We start from the raw sequence: 16,159 nt of genomic DNA, 5'->3' as shown, positions 1-16,159 counted from the left end.
TCAAGTGTGACTTCAAAGTCATGTCTCTTTATTCTTTTAAGCATTTGGTTTTGAATGTGACAAAAAAATTCATCCACTGTCCTTCCTTTATATGACATTTCACAAAAAAATATTATACTGGAACATTGAGGGCCAAATCTTCTTCAGTTAGTTATTCTCACATCTACCTCCTGAACCCCATGTTTAATACTGTCACCAACCTCACAGCAAAGCAAACACATCTAGCTTATTTAATGAAGGCACTGAAGTCATGTGTTGTACTGAGATCAATGGCTTCAACTTTGATATAAGAGAGTATTAATATTCACACCATTGTTTTCTCTTGCCTTACTCTAATGCAGTGTTTCTCAAATGGGGTACGCGATGGCAGAGAGAGTGGGAAATTAACTAATGAAATCATTAAAAATATGATGTTTTATAATGGTTTTTTTTTGTTAAAAATGATGATCACACTAAATATTACCAGAAACTCATAAAACGGCAACAAAAACACACAAATTAAGAGAAAAATATACTGAATAATCAAAAGAATAGACAAACAGCAACAAAATACACAAAATGACACCAAAAACACTCGGATCAAGGGAGAAAAATTGCTCAGAATTACAGCAACACACAAACTGACAATAAAGATACAATAAATGAGAGAAAAATAGTCAAAATTACTATAAAATACGCATTATTAACATGGGAACATACAAAACAACACAAGAAACAACCAAACTACACCAAAAACACTCACACTGAGATTTTAATCATTTTAATAGTACAAACAACACACAAAAATGACAACACAAACACATGACATAAGAGAAAAATATACTGAATAATCAAAAGAACAAACAACAACAAAATGACACAAAATGATGATAGAAATGATCATTATTAGAACATGAACTGGAGGGTCAGTCTTGGTCCCACATTAGGCGGGAGATGACAGGAAATGATAAAAACTATGAATATAAATTTAGTCAGGAGACAATAAATACTGTTTCGTTCAATTTATTTACAAAATTAGACTCTTTGAATGTGTGTTATTGCTCATTTATTCCATCATTATCTTCTGTAGTTGTTTTTTCACAATATTCTGAGCAAAATGTTGTAGTCGGACAAAGGGGGGTACTTGGATTCAGCAATACGAGAAAGGGGTACTTGAGTCAAAAAAGTTTGAGAACCAATGCTGTAATGCAAAACCTAATCCAATGATGGTACCCCACACTCTCTGAAGCCCATTAGTGCTTGGGTTTCCCCATCTTTGCTGTTTGCTAAACTAAACAGTTTGTTTCTTACTTAACAGTTTAAATGTATCGTCACTGACACTGGAGCACAGATCACAGCGAGTTCATACTTATTCTAACAGTTTGTTCTGCAATAATTTCTGAAAATAAAAATAGCAGCAGGTTATCAAATCCTTTGTTCTGACAGTCTTTGTGTTGCGAGTGTGCAAGAGCATGAAATTGCACGACACAATATTGTGCCTGTCGGCGAGAGTTCCCACTTTTTCCTTTTCGTAGCTCTATCGAATTTTCCTCCAGCTTCCAAACAAACATAACATTTGTGCTAACCTTCATTTCTGCATAAAATTGAATTGAGGAAAAAACAACATTTCTAGCTGCAGCTTCGAAATGTGCCCACAGTCATTACACGGGATATAGACGTCTATCTGCTCAGGATACACAACTCTGGCACTAACGTGGATAATAAAGTAGAAATAAAATTAAATTGGAGTGACAGTGGTGAGTCATCTGGCTAATCAGTGTAAAACCAAGCACAGATATGATCAATCAACCTCAAGGCCATATCTAAAACTTCTGCACCTGCAAATAGTCTGTCATGCCTCTCCTTTAGTATTAAACTCATTTAAGATTGAATGTGTTCTGTTTATTTTTTTCATCTCGGTTTCATTAATATAAACCTTAAACGACTGTCTGCTCTAAGTCATCGCTTTCTCATTACGAGCAAACCAAAGTCATCAGCCTGTAAGCAGGGGCGTAGCACCACATCCAACAACCATCTTGTTGGTCTCTATTGTAAGTTATATACACTTTTGTTTTCACTCGGACGCTATACTAGTATTTTTGCATTATTATATAAGCTTTCCTTTTTCTTCACAATAACTCAGAGGTTCCCAACCTTTTTTGACCCCATTTTAATATCACAAATGTACGGCAGAGTCTTTTTTATTTTTAAATTAGGTTTTGATCATGTTTATTAGATATTTTTATACTGCATTTTTTTTTAACTCGATTTATATTTGATAAAGTATAGGATATTGTTATTTGAAGTTTATTGTGTGTGATGATTATTTGAATAATAATCCATCCATCCATTTTCAGACCGGCTTGTTCCTGTGTTCAGGGTCGCGGGGGTCTCCGTCTCACACTGAGTGCAAGGCGGGGTACACCTTGGACTGGGTGCCAGTATTTGAAAACAAATAATAGTTCAAAACATTTAAAAAATAGAAATTTAATACATTTTTACCTAAGTTTTTTTACCAATTCCTAGACATTTTAGGCGACCTCATTTTAATTACCTACATGGTGTCTTGACCCCAAGGTTGAAAAACACTGTAATAACCCAACGACTCCATTTCTATTGCTTGTATTTTATATATGTATTATAAATTCTATTATATGTTAATGGTTTATAGCAGTGGTTCTCAAAGTTTTTTTGCTCAAGTAGCCTTTTCTCTTATCTCTGAATCCAAGTACCCCCTTTGTCCGACTACAATATTACTATTTTAATTTTTAAGAAATTTCAGGGTGTCCCAAACCCCAAGGTTGAAGAACACTGATTTAGCAACTCCTGAATAGATTTATTTCTATACTTTTTTTTATCATTTCTGGTCATTCCACGCCTGGGGGGACCAAGACTGACACTTTGTTAAGTAAAAAATTAACTCTCTCTCTCTCTCTCCCTCTCTCTCTCTCTCTCTCTCTCTCACTCCCCATTTGAGAAACACTGATTTATAGAATATTGTGTTTGTGACACACTTTTGCTACAATTTAAGTGGGGGGTGGCTATAAGTGTCCCCTTCCTCACATGTCTTCCTCTCACTCTCCTGCAGGTTATCGAGTGCATCACCCAGGGCCGCGTTCTGGAGAGACCACGGATCTGCCCCAAGGAAGTGTACGACATCATGCTGGGCTGCTGGCAGCGAGAACCGCAGCAGCGGCTAAACATTAAGGACATGCAAAAGGTCCTTTTCGCCATGGGAAAAGCCACGCCGGTCTACCTGGATATCCTGGGCTAGCAGCACGTAAACCGCAGGGGAGGAGGAAGGCAGAACGGGTGATATTCTGGTTCTTTGTCGCGAGCGATGATGAACCAACACGAACCCAGGAATAACCAAACCAACCTGCTCCACTGTTGAATTACACCTGCATTGTTTGGGACAGACTTAAGTGCCTGCAACACTTTTGAATATAGTGGATAAAACTCTCAAAAAAAAAACAAAAAAAAAAAACACACTTTTACATTTTGTTTACTTGCTTATCAGATGTACAGGAATAAAGAAGTCTTTTTTTTTGCCCTGAAAAACAGCAAAAGTACACAAAAAAGGAACTAAATGAAAGCTGACAAAAGGAAAATGGCCACCGTTGATCATATTATTGAGAGTTCAAATCTATCCTGGATGGGGTTTTATGAACACAGATTGAAATATTACATATATTTTGTATTTATTTCTTTTTGTCAAGGTGTAGAGGGGTCTGCCACACATGTTGCTAAGGGCTCGGCCCTGTCTGGAAACGCCATAGACAAAATTATTGACCAGGTTGGGATAATGGAAGCCTTACCTACACTCTGGCATGGCACTGACGTTTTAAAGGCAACACTGGAGGTTTGAGTGGAATGATACAGCTCTCTGTAGAGGACTTAACCAATCAGACAGCAGACAAATCTATTTTAATTTAAAGAGAAAATTGTACATATTGTAAAGTTCTATGTGTCAGAATTATGTTAACTTATTTTTTTGGATGTTTCTTTCCTTTTTTCTGATCGTGATCTGGTTGGCTAAAGTATAAAGTTATGGTGTTTGTTTTCATCCTAATTCAGAGGCGATTTTGCCGCTGTCAGTGCTGGTTATGTTGTCCTATGTGCTGAAGGTGAATGGCAGTCAATAGGCCCCCTAACATTCAACCACCACAGACTTTTGAAGCGGCTGGATGACTCAGAGCCATGGTGCAACACCACACTTTTCTAAGAGGTGATGAAAACTTCACATATACTTTACAGTTCATTTGTTTCTTCACAAGTATGAGGTGTTCCTGATATCTCACACTGCACCCTACCCTTGAACATTTACACATGCTTTGTCATACTCAGGCTTTTAAGTGTGAAACGGCTAAAGAAAATGTTTTTATAGCAGAAAACGTATGCTTTATTGTACATCCAACTGTTATCCTCACCTGTACAACCTAATAGCGATGTTAAAGGATCAGTGAAACAACCTATTTTGGTCTTGCTGTGAGTTATATTAAATACAATTATAAGTAAGCTTAAGATATAGCCATCAATATGAGAAGGTAAAATTAGTGGATTAGTCTAAAGTGTGTTTAGATTTTATTGTTTTAACACAGGAAATCCCATCAGGACAGGAGAACCAAGTTTGACAGCGTGACCACAGTGAGCGAACAACAATTGCAACTAAGATCATTAGCATTAGCATTGACAGTTATTGTGTTTACATTATTACAAACTTAAAAACAACCAATAATTACATTTGAAAGCCCACTGGTTCGAAACCAATAGGATTTGTTCAGAGTTGAAGAATTTTTTTTACAAGGAGCCACAACAATTGACCGTGCTTTACCTTCTGCCATACTGGGAACACTGGGAATGTTCACTGCTCGTCAGTTAAACAGCATCACATCTGTTGGATGTAATTAAGCAAGTTTCTAACAATAACAAAAAAACCCTCTGGACAGGACGTGAAAAGTAGACATGGCTGATGAGAAAGAACCCTAGCTAAAGTTTTCTTATATAGATTTGACCTTTTGTCGCTCTGTGCATTGCTTTTGTAATAATAATTTGCGGCCAATATAGCCATACAAAAACCACACTTTGAGTCCCAAAAATCTAAATTACTAGTCTGGATTACATGTGGTTAAAAATACGGCGTCAAGGAAAACTGAACCAACTCTGGGAAGCAAATCTCTTTAACCTATTATATTAGCAGTGTGATAGCTAGTGTTGTGGTCAAGACTATAGTATCTGAGACCAGAATGCACCAGGAGAAGAACAAGGCTTTTGGGAGTTGAGAATAAGTCGAGACCAAGAACGAGACAGAAACCATACTAATCTACTAATCTACCATACGAACAGTAAAAAGATGTCTGCAACTCTATCAAAGCACAACATCTACAAATCTCAACTCTTAAATTTGTTTAACTAAATTCTTGGAAAAAACTAACTCATATTGAAAAGCCACTGATCAGTCCAGAATTATTTTTAAACAAGATTTGTGTTTGTCAGGTGAATGTACAGTAAAAGTTAAAAGGTATTTCTGACTAGAAATAAGATAGCTGGTCCCAGTTTTTGCAGGTGTCTGACACGTAAGGCAACCCAAAAGATTTCCAAGGAGGAAGAACAATCGGTGAGCCAATGGGAAACATTTTAATTTAAATTACAACATTAGTTCAGCAACAAAATACAAAAATAACTAAATGTAGTGGTCACTCAGTCACAACATCGGGAAGGTTGTCGTCCCCATTGGGTAGATTGACATATGGTTTGAAGATATTCATCGTTTAAACAAGTTCTTTTCTATCTCACATTAATAAAGTTGAATAATGGCAGAAATAAGTGCTGGTTTTGACGAAAAATTTCTAGTCCAAGCCGACTGAGACTTTTACAACATGGCCAGTCTCGAGTACTACAACACTACTGATAGCCGTATAACTCTCAGCAAGAAAGTAAATAACACTTTCTAAAAATGTCCAACGGCTGAAATAGGTTGTTGCACATGGATACTTTTGCTTTACTCAGTGTAGTAGACACACCTTTAAATGGAGTACATTTGTCTTTTGTCTTTTCTTGCTATTCTCTTGGCTATACACTCCTGCTGAAAATTTGAATTAATTTGTTTCAGTCAGGTAAGAGAAAACTGGTTCATTGTCGATGGGATTACTGGGAATTGTTCAAAGTCCAAATGGAAACCTCGGGGTGAAATTTGATTCCATGTTGTTTGGAGTGTAACTCTTCACATCTCTTTCTTATTGTCTTGACATTGATTCTCACAGCATCAGTGTTGTCTCTGTTCCCCTCAGGACTGTGTAGATCATTAGTAGGCTTTCAGTTATCAGAAGTATTTTGTAAGAAAGAAATGACGATATCCTTTGAGTTACCCAAAGCTTCAAGTTTTTCTGTATTCTCTTGTGGTAAAGATCAATGCTTAAAGACATTATGACACAGGCCATGAGTATTTGCAGGGTACTGTAATCCTTTCATGGTGCGTTTGATATTGTTTACATTTTCCTTTTTTTTGGTTTCTTGAATGAACTAACTGAACACTTTTTGAAGCAAAGTTGGCATATTACCATGTACACGTTACAGAATATAAAGATGTGGTATAACAACTGCAGTATATAAAATACTGATATTCCATGATAGATCTTTGTATTATTGTGACTCTCTTAAGAAAATGTCTTCAAACAATCAGATGATCTCGTTTTCCATTTTGTCCTGTCTTATAAAGATGTGTGAATTTGACTAAACTTCGTCTTCATGTGGGTCTCTCAGAAAGCTGAACAGCATGTGTTCAGTGTGTGTGTGTGCGTGTGTTTGTGTGTTGTGAACTCTTCAATTCTGAGTTCATTTCTCCTGTGATAGAAGTGATGCAAAGAGATTTCTTCCTCCACCAGATTTCTACTGTTTTTTAGCATTGAGAGCTCGGATGTTCTTCGCTCCCCTTCATTGGCCTGTCTTTGTGTCTTCACTGGTGTATCTGAACCTTTTGCTCCTGGTTTTATGTGGACTTAAAGATGGAGTCTGCAATCCTGTTAAGAAATACGTTTTATTTTTCTGGGTGAAATGTTCCTTTATCCTGTGAGGAGTCAATACTAAGTCATATTCAGAAAAAGAAAAAAAAAAGAATCAGAACTCTGTAGCAGCTGGAATTCTGTAAAAATTCTGACCAATTCCTGCCATTCAGCCCAATCAGAAAGAACCAATCAGATGCCTTCATGTCTCATTCTAGCCACGCCCCTCTCTCCCTCCCATCTCCTGCATGTACACTTTTCACAAGACACTGTGCGCCGTGTTTGATTGACCAGAGCTGCGCTCGGACGAGAGTCGCTTTCAGCGCTGCTTCCGTGTTCCCCAAGTCCAGTTTGACGACCTGCTGACCCACATTGGTGCTCGCATCTCCTACCAGGACACCAACTACAGGCGCTTTACTCCTGCAGAAGAGCGCCTGTCCATCCGTCTCCCCCTCCGGTTAGTGTTTTTTCTCATTATTCTTAATACGTCACGGTTGGGGAACGTTTCTGATTGGTCGACGAGCCGCAATATGCCCCAAAAGTTCAACCATCCCAACTCCAGCATCCGCCGCGTTGGAGGCGCCGCAATCATGTCAAAAGCGGACTTTTGACGCTCCTTAGAAGCGTGTCCACCAAATATTGTGAATGTACACTTGACGCTTTTGACGCATTTGGTGTGAACGCACCATTAGACAGCTTTGCTTTGGGGGATGTGTTCCTTTAGCTTTCCAACATTGGGGGCTGCACCTTTAAGTTTTAAAAATGAGTTTGACTGTTGGTTATTTGACCCTTTGGCCCTGAAACAGATTCCTTAAATTGTTATTCTTTAGTTATTTCTTGTAGTTTGAGTAAAACATCCACTTTATCCCTCCAGAAAGTACCAAAGTAACCTTGAGTGGGTGGAGCCGTCATGACCCAAACAAAGATAAATTATCCAGATCTGTGTCATCTAGTTGTCTAATTGTCTTTGTCAATTGTAAAAGCCTCCCTTGGTTGAACCTAATGACAAAACATCAGACTGTGAAATGTGTTTTAATGCATTAAAGGTACCCCGGGCAAACTTCTACCCCTAAAAGCACATGGTCATGATAACTACAGTCATTAAAGCCCATATTCAGATAAAGTACTTGTGACTGTAGAACTTTTCCAAAATAGTACATTTTAGACAGGTTGAAAAATGATAGTCAAATTATAAGAAATAAAATCTAAAATATCAAGAAAACGTGGAGAGAAAAAAAGAATGTGTAGTTATTATTGCTTTAGATACAGAGTAAAGGTGAACCTCTGTTTTACTGAATGCAAAACAAAAAACGCTAGTCCACTCATGTCAAACTCAAGGTCCGGGAGACAAATCCGGCCCTTTGGAGCATCTAATTGGGCCTGAAGAAGAAAATAAAAATTACAGAGAAAACATGAATCATTATGTAAATGAAACTCAACATTTGTATGGGCTCACAGTTTTCACGGTTTTCATATTGCATGATTTCTGTCATTTTTAATGTTAAACAATTTTTTTAAAAAAAAACTCAAAATTTTTACAAAATCTTTCATTTTTCACCAATTATTAACATTTTGAATAAGTAGGAATTGTATGACCCTGTGCGGTCTGATATCTGTCACTTATTGCTTGGATATTGTTGGTTTCTTAGATATTTTGTAGTTAAGTGCAAACTAGGGTACAATCATGTTGAAATTGCTTGTTTTCCCACATAAAATGTGTCCCTCTTGAGATCAAAGTGCTGCATATTTGGCCCCTAATTGACACTCGATCAGACAAATAGATGTATTTTATTAAAGCTGATATCTGGAGTTTCTGAAAAACGTCTCAATGTCCCGCCCTAAACAGCCTCACTTCCTCCCCCTGCCTCTGCAATCTACCAGAAGCCACGCCTCTAATGTTGCATTGATATAGGTCTATGGGTCAGTTAAGAGCCAAAATCATATTTACCCTTTTTGCTGTTGTGACGCGCGGCCTTGTTTCCGTGCCCAGTTCCGCATTCACTTTGATTGACAGTCTCAAAAACAGGAAGTGGAAGCCTATTGGCTCGGCGCACTCATTTCCATTTGTATAGGGGTCTATAGGATGAAGGAGGGACTTATATACATTAATGTATATGAATGACCACCGGCAGTAGACCATAGTAAAAGACTAGTTAGCTAACATATATTTCTCACAAACTCTGGATATCAGCTTTAAATAAATTATTCATTGCTATATTATCTCAACAAAAAAATCAAATTTTCGATGACTAACTTGCCAGTATGTCTGATGTCTATATTTTCTACATTGTCACTAACAAATCGGGTTATTCTCGACTCCTCCTAAAATCTTGCAGGTTCAAACAACTCGACTGAGTTCCTTTTAGAGGCTTCTTTAATCTTCAGCCAATTTCAGGTTTTTTTCTGCCATTAAATCTTCTATTGACTGAACTTCCTCATCTTTTTATTACATAAAACCCATTTCCTGTCTCGTTCTTCACCTTTAAATTAGTTTTTAATCTCATTGGTGATTATTTTAAACTCAAAACATGAATTATTTCCACAGCAACAGTTCATTTAGCCACTACTGTTGTTACATTTGCAGAGCTTTACTATTAAATAAACCATGTGTCAGCATGTGCCTGTCCCATATATGTAAGCCAGTGATGGTGTCCAATTGGCAAGGACTTGAAGTACCATCACCTCCCACACAGTTATCTATGCAAACCAGCTCAAAATACTTTTAGCGCTGCTACTTTAAGGAACTGTAGCTGCAGCGTGTGAAATCATTTGTTAAATGTGTTATAACACAAAAGGTATTTATGTGGAGTGGGACGCCCAGGTTTCCCCCTCTGCTTTAATACACCAGAATAAATCAAAAGGATTGAAGTCACAAACCTATGAATACAGTACTTTTTTTTTTTTTTCAAAATAAAAGTCCAGAATTTCCCCTCAGTGTTTTAAATCCTAAATATTTTTTTTTTCCTAAAACTAACGACCTCTGCTGAGGTACCGTGCTTTTTTTTTTTTTTTTTTTTCTTCTTTTTTAAACCAAGTGTCACATTCTGAAAACAGAAAAAGGCAAAAGATGGCTCTCAACCAACAAATGCATTATAGAACGGGTCAAATCCAGCAGAAGTCTTGAAGTTGTGAATTATGTGTGATGGACTGCTGCCCTGACAGAGCGAGAGAGACGCTTTCACTCTCTGACCCCTAAAGACATAATTGGGTGGAGAAGATGGATGTGGACATTATCAGGTATCTATCATGTTAGATAATGATTCATGGAATTTTAGAGTAGATTGTAATATCGCATTCAGAATATTAAAGATGAAGCCCTATTGGTTAGGAGCAGGTTTTCATTTTTCTTTGAAAAACATTGTGTCATTCAAACTAGTTATTTATTCTGGCACCTTTTATTTTCTATAATACTCATGTTTCTTAAATATTTTGTATGGATTAAATATCTTGCTGATTCTGGTGTCATGCACTTTGACACCAACAGTTGGTGGCATGGACATTATGTGATATATTATGTTTTTTTTAAAATGTAGAATTAATTATTCCAAATTAAAGTGTTTTGCTTTGTGTTTTCATGGAAATAGTAATTCTGAATTGAGGTTCACATGGAAAACATGTTTATTCAGCTTTATTCAATTCCGCTTTAAGTCTGGGGGTTGGGAAAGGTTTTGATTGGATGGGGGATCAACGTGACTTATCACGTCTACTGGGAAGAAAACACTGATGTGTGTAATAAGTCTGTGTCCCCGTGTGAATGTCCTGATGTTTATGCTTCCGTCCATCCACTCTTTTCATTATATCCACGTCCTCTAAGGCTCTTATTAAATAAATAGTCTCAGCTCCAATCCGGGTGGCCATCTTGGATTATTTCGTCACCAGCTCGTCATCGCAACAGGAGGAGCATGCACATAACTTAATTAACTTAATGCAGAATTAAGCCTTTACAAGATCAAGGAATTGTTTAATTAGGAATTAAAATCGGAAAAAGCAAGCCACCTTTTATTCTGAATTAAAGGGGATTAAAGTTCTCCTGTAAACATGGCCTCTGTGTTTGCAAAACATGCAAATACAATAAGCAAACAATGTTATTATTATTATTAACATCATTGTACAAACGTTAACAATAAAGGGCTCGCTGCAGGGCGTCAACGTCGATCACAACCCTTGTATTTTACTTTTTTTTTTTTTTTGGACAAACAGGAAAAGCATTTTACGCCAAGGGATTTGAGGTCAGTAAGCAGTGTGTGATGATGTTGATACTGTAATTGTTTATTGATTTACAATTACAAAGCGTTTGTGTGGTTTGGTTTCTGTGTGTGTGTGGGTGCGTGGTGTCCAGTGTCAGCTCTGACTGCAGTCTATACATTCATTCAATTAAATGGTGAATTCCAAACCTGAAATGTATTAGTTTAAATCTGATCAGACACTTAATAGATATTCTCTGAATTGAGAAATCCCAGAAACAACTGAATATTTTTGAATTATACAGCACAATGGGAGGTGTGATCAGATGATCTGGTACAAACTCACACATTTTACTGAAGCTCAGCTGTCTCTGCATTCTGTGCTTCAATGTGTGCAGTGACAAAGGAGTTTAATCAGAGGTTTTAATCACGTTCTTCAAGCTACTCGCACAACACAAGTGAGGGGTATGGTTACAGGATGTTTGGTTCGGCACATTTAGCCCGACCAACATAAATAAAAGCCTAGATCTTTAGGACCAGCTGTTGTTATTCAGGTCCTTTTTGGGGAAATGTCTGGGTAGCAGTTGAAGTCCGACAATGGACAAACTAAATAAACACAAAGGCTGTGTGCAGACATTGTTCCACTGTAAGATGCTGCGATCGCTGTTGGTCAGCAGCCCACTCTCACCAATTTAAAAACAAGGACACGGAAAGCACTTGGATTTAATGCCTGGAAATACAAATTCCTCATTTGACGTGCTGTGCAAGACCGGATTTTGACTGGATTTTTTTTACTTTGTCTGCACATGCTGTCAAAGGTCAACACAACAAGAAGTGCAACCTTTTTAAGACAGCAATGAATGTTTTGTTATTGCAAATAAATAAATGAATTTATTTTATTGCATAGTTGTGACCATCACCAGCCCTCCCTAAGAAAGGATAAGAAACACTTTATTAAAGGGAGATTATAAAAAGAGAGGGCGGTGTTACACCTGGGTGATGGGGTGGGGGGAGGTGGAGGGGAAGGGAGTAGGGAGGAGAGAGTCAAGATAGAAAAATGGAAGGTTGGAGAAGAGTTGATTATTGTAAAGTGAGAGTGAGATGTGAAGACTGCCTTAGTAAAAGTGACCAATGATCTCCTTTTAGCCTCAGACAGAGGGTTGATCTCGGTTCTGGTGCTCTTGGATCTCAATGCAGCTTTTGATACAGTGGATCATCATCTACTGCTGCAGAGACTGGAAAGTGTTTTTGGGATTAAAGAAACAGCTGGGTTAGTTTAAATCCTACCTATCAGACAGAACCCACTTTGTTCATGTTAATAATCTTTACTCAGTGCACGCCAGAGTTAATCATGGAGTTCCACAAGGTTCAGTTTTGGGACCAATACTCTTTACATTATATATGCTTCCACTAGGTAACATTATCAGAGAACATGATATAAATTTCCATTGCTATGCAGATGATACACAGCTTTATCTCTCAATGAAATCATCAGTTATTAAAACTCCAGGCTTGTCTTAAAGACATCACATCCTGAATGAGCTGTAACTTTCTCCTTCTTAAGCAGGATAAAACAGAAGTGATTATATTTGGTCCAAAACACCTTAGAGATACATTATCAGAGCAAATAGTGTCTCTGGATGGCTTTACTCTGTCACCCAGCACCACAGTCAAAAACTTAGGCGTTATCATTGATACTGACTTATCCTTTAATTCTCATATTAAACAAATCTCAAGGACAGCTTTCTTCCACCTTCGTTATCTACGACTACTATGACGGAAAGGTCTGTGTGCGTGTGTGTGTGTGTGTGTGTGTGTGTGTGTGTGTGGAGCAAATACCTCCCTGACGCGGTGCCCGTTCGACCTGAAATACCCCGAGTTTGTGCATCTGTTTTTTTGGAGTAATTTGGTCATTTCCAAATGTTTATTTAAATTTTATTTAACTTCTAGACGCAGCTTTTGACCTCAGTGTGTCAGGGGGCACTAGCGCACCATCTATATCTATTTCACTGCACAGCTCACTTCCGGTGTGTGCATGAGCTCCCATGGACTTCTCTTTTCTCTCTTTTGAGGAAAAATACTTTTTTACTGTTCCTTATTTGGTGATTACATCTAAAAACATTTATTTTCATGTTAGTTTGACCGTTCGCTATTTAGACCGGACAGACCTCACCCAGAAGTTATTGACGGCAATGGTTGCTGTGTTGAAAGCTGCAACATTTCTTTGCGGCGCATGTGTGTGAGAGAGACCCAACAAAGGAGATTGAAGACCTGCATGCAGGTATGTGATTGTTGAGTGTATAACAGACCACCATTTAATCCGGTTACAGTCTGTGTCACGACACTCGTTCGTAGCGTGGTAGTGACTGTAGTGTTACGCTCTGAGTCAGATCTAAGTGTTTACCCCCCCCCCCACACACACACACAAACACACACGCTAAACGTCAACAAAAATATGGAAATGACTCAAAATAGACAAAACTATTTATTTATACAAAGATTACACAAAAGACAACAGAAATGCAAAAAACTACACTAAATGAGTAAAATAAAACAAAAAACTAAACAATATTTATACAAAAATACACAAAATGACTCCAGAATCACACTGGCAACAAAAAACAATAATTACACAAAAAGACAACTGAAAAATAAAAAAATACACATAATCATGACTTCAAAAAACATACATTACAGAAAAATACAACAAAAATATGAAAATGGCTCAAAATACACAAAACTAAAGATTTACACAAAAAACACACAAAATGACTCCTGAATCACACTACAAAAACAACAATAATACAAAAAATGCACAAAAACACAACATAAAGTAAAATATATTATAATATATTACAAAAACAATTTAACATAAAAAAACAGAAAACATTTATGCTCAAAAACACAACAGAAAGATACAAAAATACACATGACTCCAAAAAACATACGTTACAGAAAAATACACCAAACAAAAAAATATAAAAGTGATGATGAAGTCATGCACATGTCCCATAGAATTAAACCAGGAAAATTGCACCCACATTTTGCACCCACAAATATACCCGTTATGTAGTGTTGTGTTCAAGACCGCACGATCCGAGACCAAGACTTGCCAGAGACCAGAATGCACCGAGACCAAGACAAGACCAAGACTTTCGGGAGCCGAGACCGAGACCAAGACCAAGACCATAAACATTTTTTTTTTTTCAATTTAAAAAAATATATAAATAAAAAAAATTATGGCAAGGTTCAACAGTTAAATAACATTCTCTCTTTAATTTTAGTTTATTTTAAATACATTTGACGGACAAAAAAAGTGCCTGCAAAAAATGTACTAAAATATTAAAACTACTACTGCTACTGATAAATTCACAATTATTCTACATATTTGAAAACAAGATTTTTATGTCAGCTGAATGTACAGCAAGTGTTTAAAAGCATTTCTGCCAAGAAATAATGATTATTGATTCTGATTCTTTGAGTTGTGCAGGTCAACAGGTCACATATTTCACAAGATAATTTTTTAGTTTGAAAAAGCCTTTACACAGGTTATTTTTATTAATTCACTTAGTTGATATAGTTTAATTTGGTTGCTGTAATATAACTAGGATATTCAATTAACAAAGGTTTCCAACTGTAACTGTAAAAGTGAAACTTTCTGAAATAAAACTACAAACAAGTTGTCATCAGTCTAAAAAACAAAGAGCTACAGGTAGATGTGAAACTAAATAAAACAAGCTCAAACCCTGGAACAGTCATGTGACAAATCAATCAATAGTTCTTGTTGAGAATTATTATTATTCTGGATACAGTGGAAACAGAAACTATAAAAAAAATACTTATATTATGAACCTGTTTATATTGTGGGGAACATATTTTATACATAAATTGGAATATAAAGCCACAACAAAACACCACTTTAAAAAGAAAATAGACTAATATAAGACCTCTTTACAGTTATTTGACTCATTCTGCGCATGCGCAACTTGTGGTGATGATGCGCTGGTGACGACATAAACCAAGATGGCAGCGGCCCGGACGACAGCCGACGCTATGTAATAAAAGCCTTAAAAGACATCTATACTATAATGACAGAAATGTCTGTGTGGATGTGTGTGGAGCAAATATCTCCCCGACGCAATGCGAGTTCAACCTGAAGTGTGTGTATCTGTTATTTTGAAGTAATTTGGTCATTTCAAAATGTTTATTTTAATTTTATTTCACTTCTGAACAGCCCCGAAATGAAACCTATTCACCTTTTGACCTCAGGGTGTGAGGGGGCGCTAGCGCACCATCTGTTGAGAGACAACGTCCGGTATCCATTTTGAAGGCGAAACAGATGAACTGTGAATCAACTACTATTCATCTATTGGCTATCGGCATCCACGGTAATCATTTTTGTGGGACGTACTATTCTGGTAAGTAAACATGCATGTTTATCCGCAGCAGAGCATCACACGCTGGCGAATCCCCGGAAAAACCCGCAAAGTCCGTTTAAACATGCACATAGTTCTCATGCTGGCAGTTAAGAAAGCTAAGCTAAGCTAAAGCTTATCACATGGTGCTCGAGGTTTTACATGGAGTTGACGCATCGACTGCTGCAGCCAAAGACGGAGCGATGAATGATGTGACTACATATTAGTCTTTCTTATTATTGTTTTATCTTATAGTTACTGGTATTCATTACAGTATTTTAGGGTTAGGGTTAGGTTATTTTGTTATTGCTGTTATTAGGCGACCATATAACAAAATATCTGGTTCCTCAGACAGAGGAATGTAACTTTTTTGTGAGTGGATAGGTCCACAACACGGCTCCACTATGAGTAACGTGTGTTCTGCGCAAGGGTGACTGTTTCTTCTTTTATTATTCTATGTGCTAAGATGCTAGCAGCTACAATGTAAACAAACACACACACACACAGCTGATGCGCATGCACTACACCGGGATGTACATGGTGAACGCACACAGAGCCGTTTAGAGAGAGAGAGTTGCGA

At 37.2% G+C, this 16,159-nt stretch overlaps 1 protein-coding gene across 4 annotated transcripts in view; it reads left to right on the top strand.

The window, feature by feature from the left end:
- ntrk3b (neurotrophic tyrosine kinase, receptor, type 3b) overlaps nt 1–4,907 on the top strand; it is a 497,810-nt gene extending 492,903 nt beyond the window's left edge. For all 4 annotated transcript variants that reach the window (XM_028441230.1, XM_028441225.1, XM_028441234.1 and 1 more), the window contains one exon: nt 3,068–4,907. In XM_028441230.1, the coding sequence (XP_028297031.1) occupies nt 3,068–3,253 (186 nt within the window). In that variant the 3' untranslated portion in view covers nt 3,254–4,907. The remainder of the gene's footprint in view (nt 1–3,067) is intronic.
- Nucleotides 4,908–16,159: the final 11,252 nt, after the last annotated feature.

Source organism: Gouania willdenowi, chromosome 3, assembly GCF_900634775.1.
Source record: "Gouania willdenowi chromosome 3, fGouWil2.1, whole genome shotgun sequence".
Taxonomy (NCBI): domain Eukaryota; kingdom Metazoa; phylum Chordata; class Actinopteri; order Blenniiformes; family Gobiesocidae; genus Gouania; species Gouania willdenowi.
The sequence above is the reverse complement of the archived record's forward strand: the minus strand, read 5'-3'. Positions and strand labels throughout refer to the sequence as shown.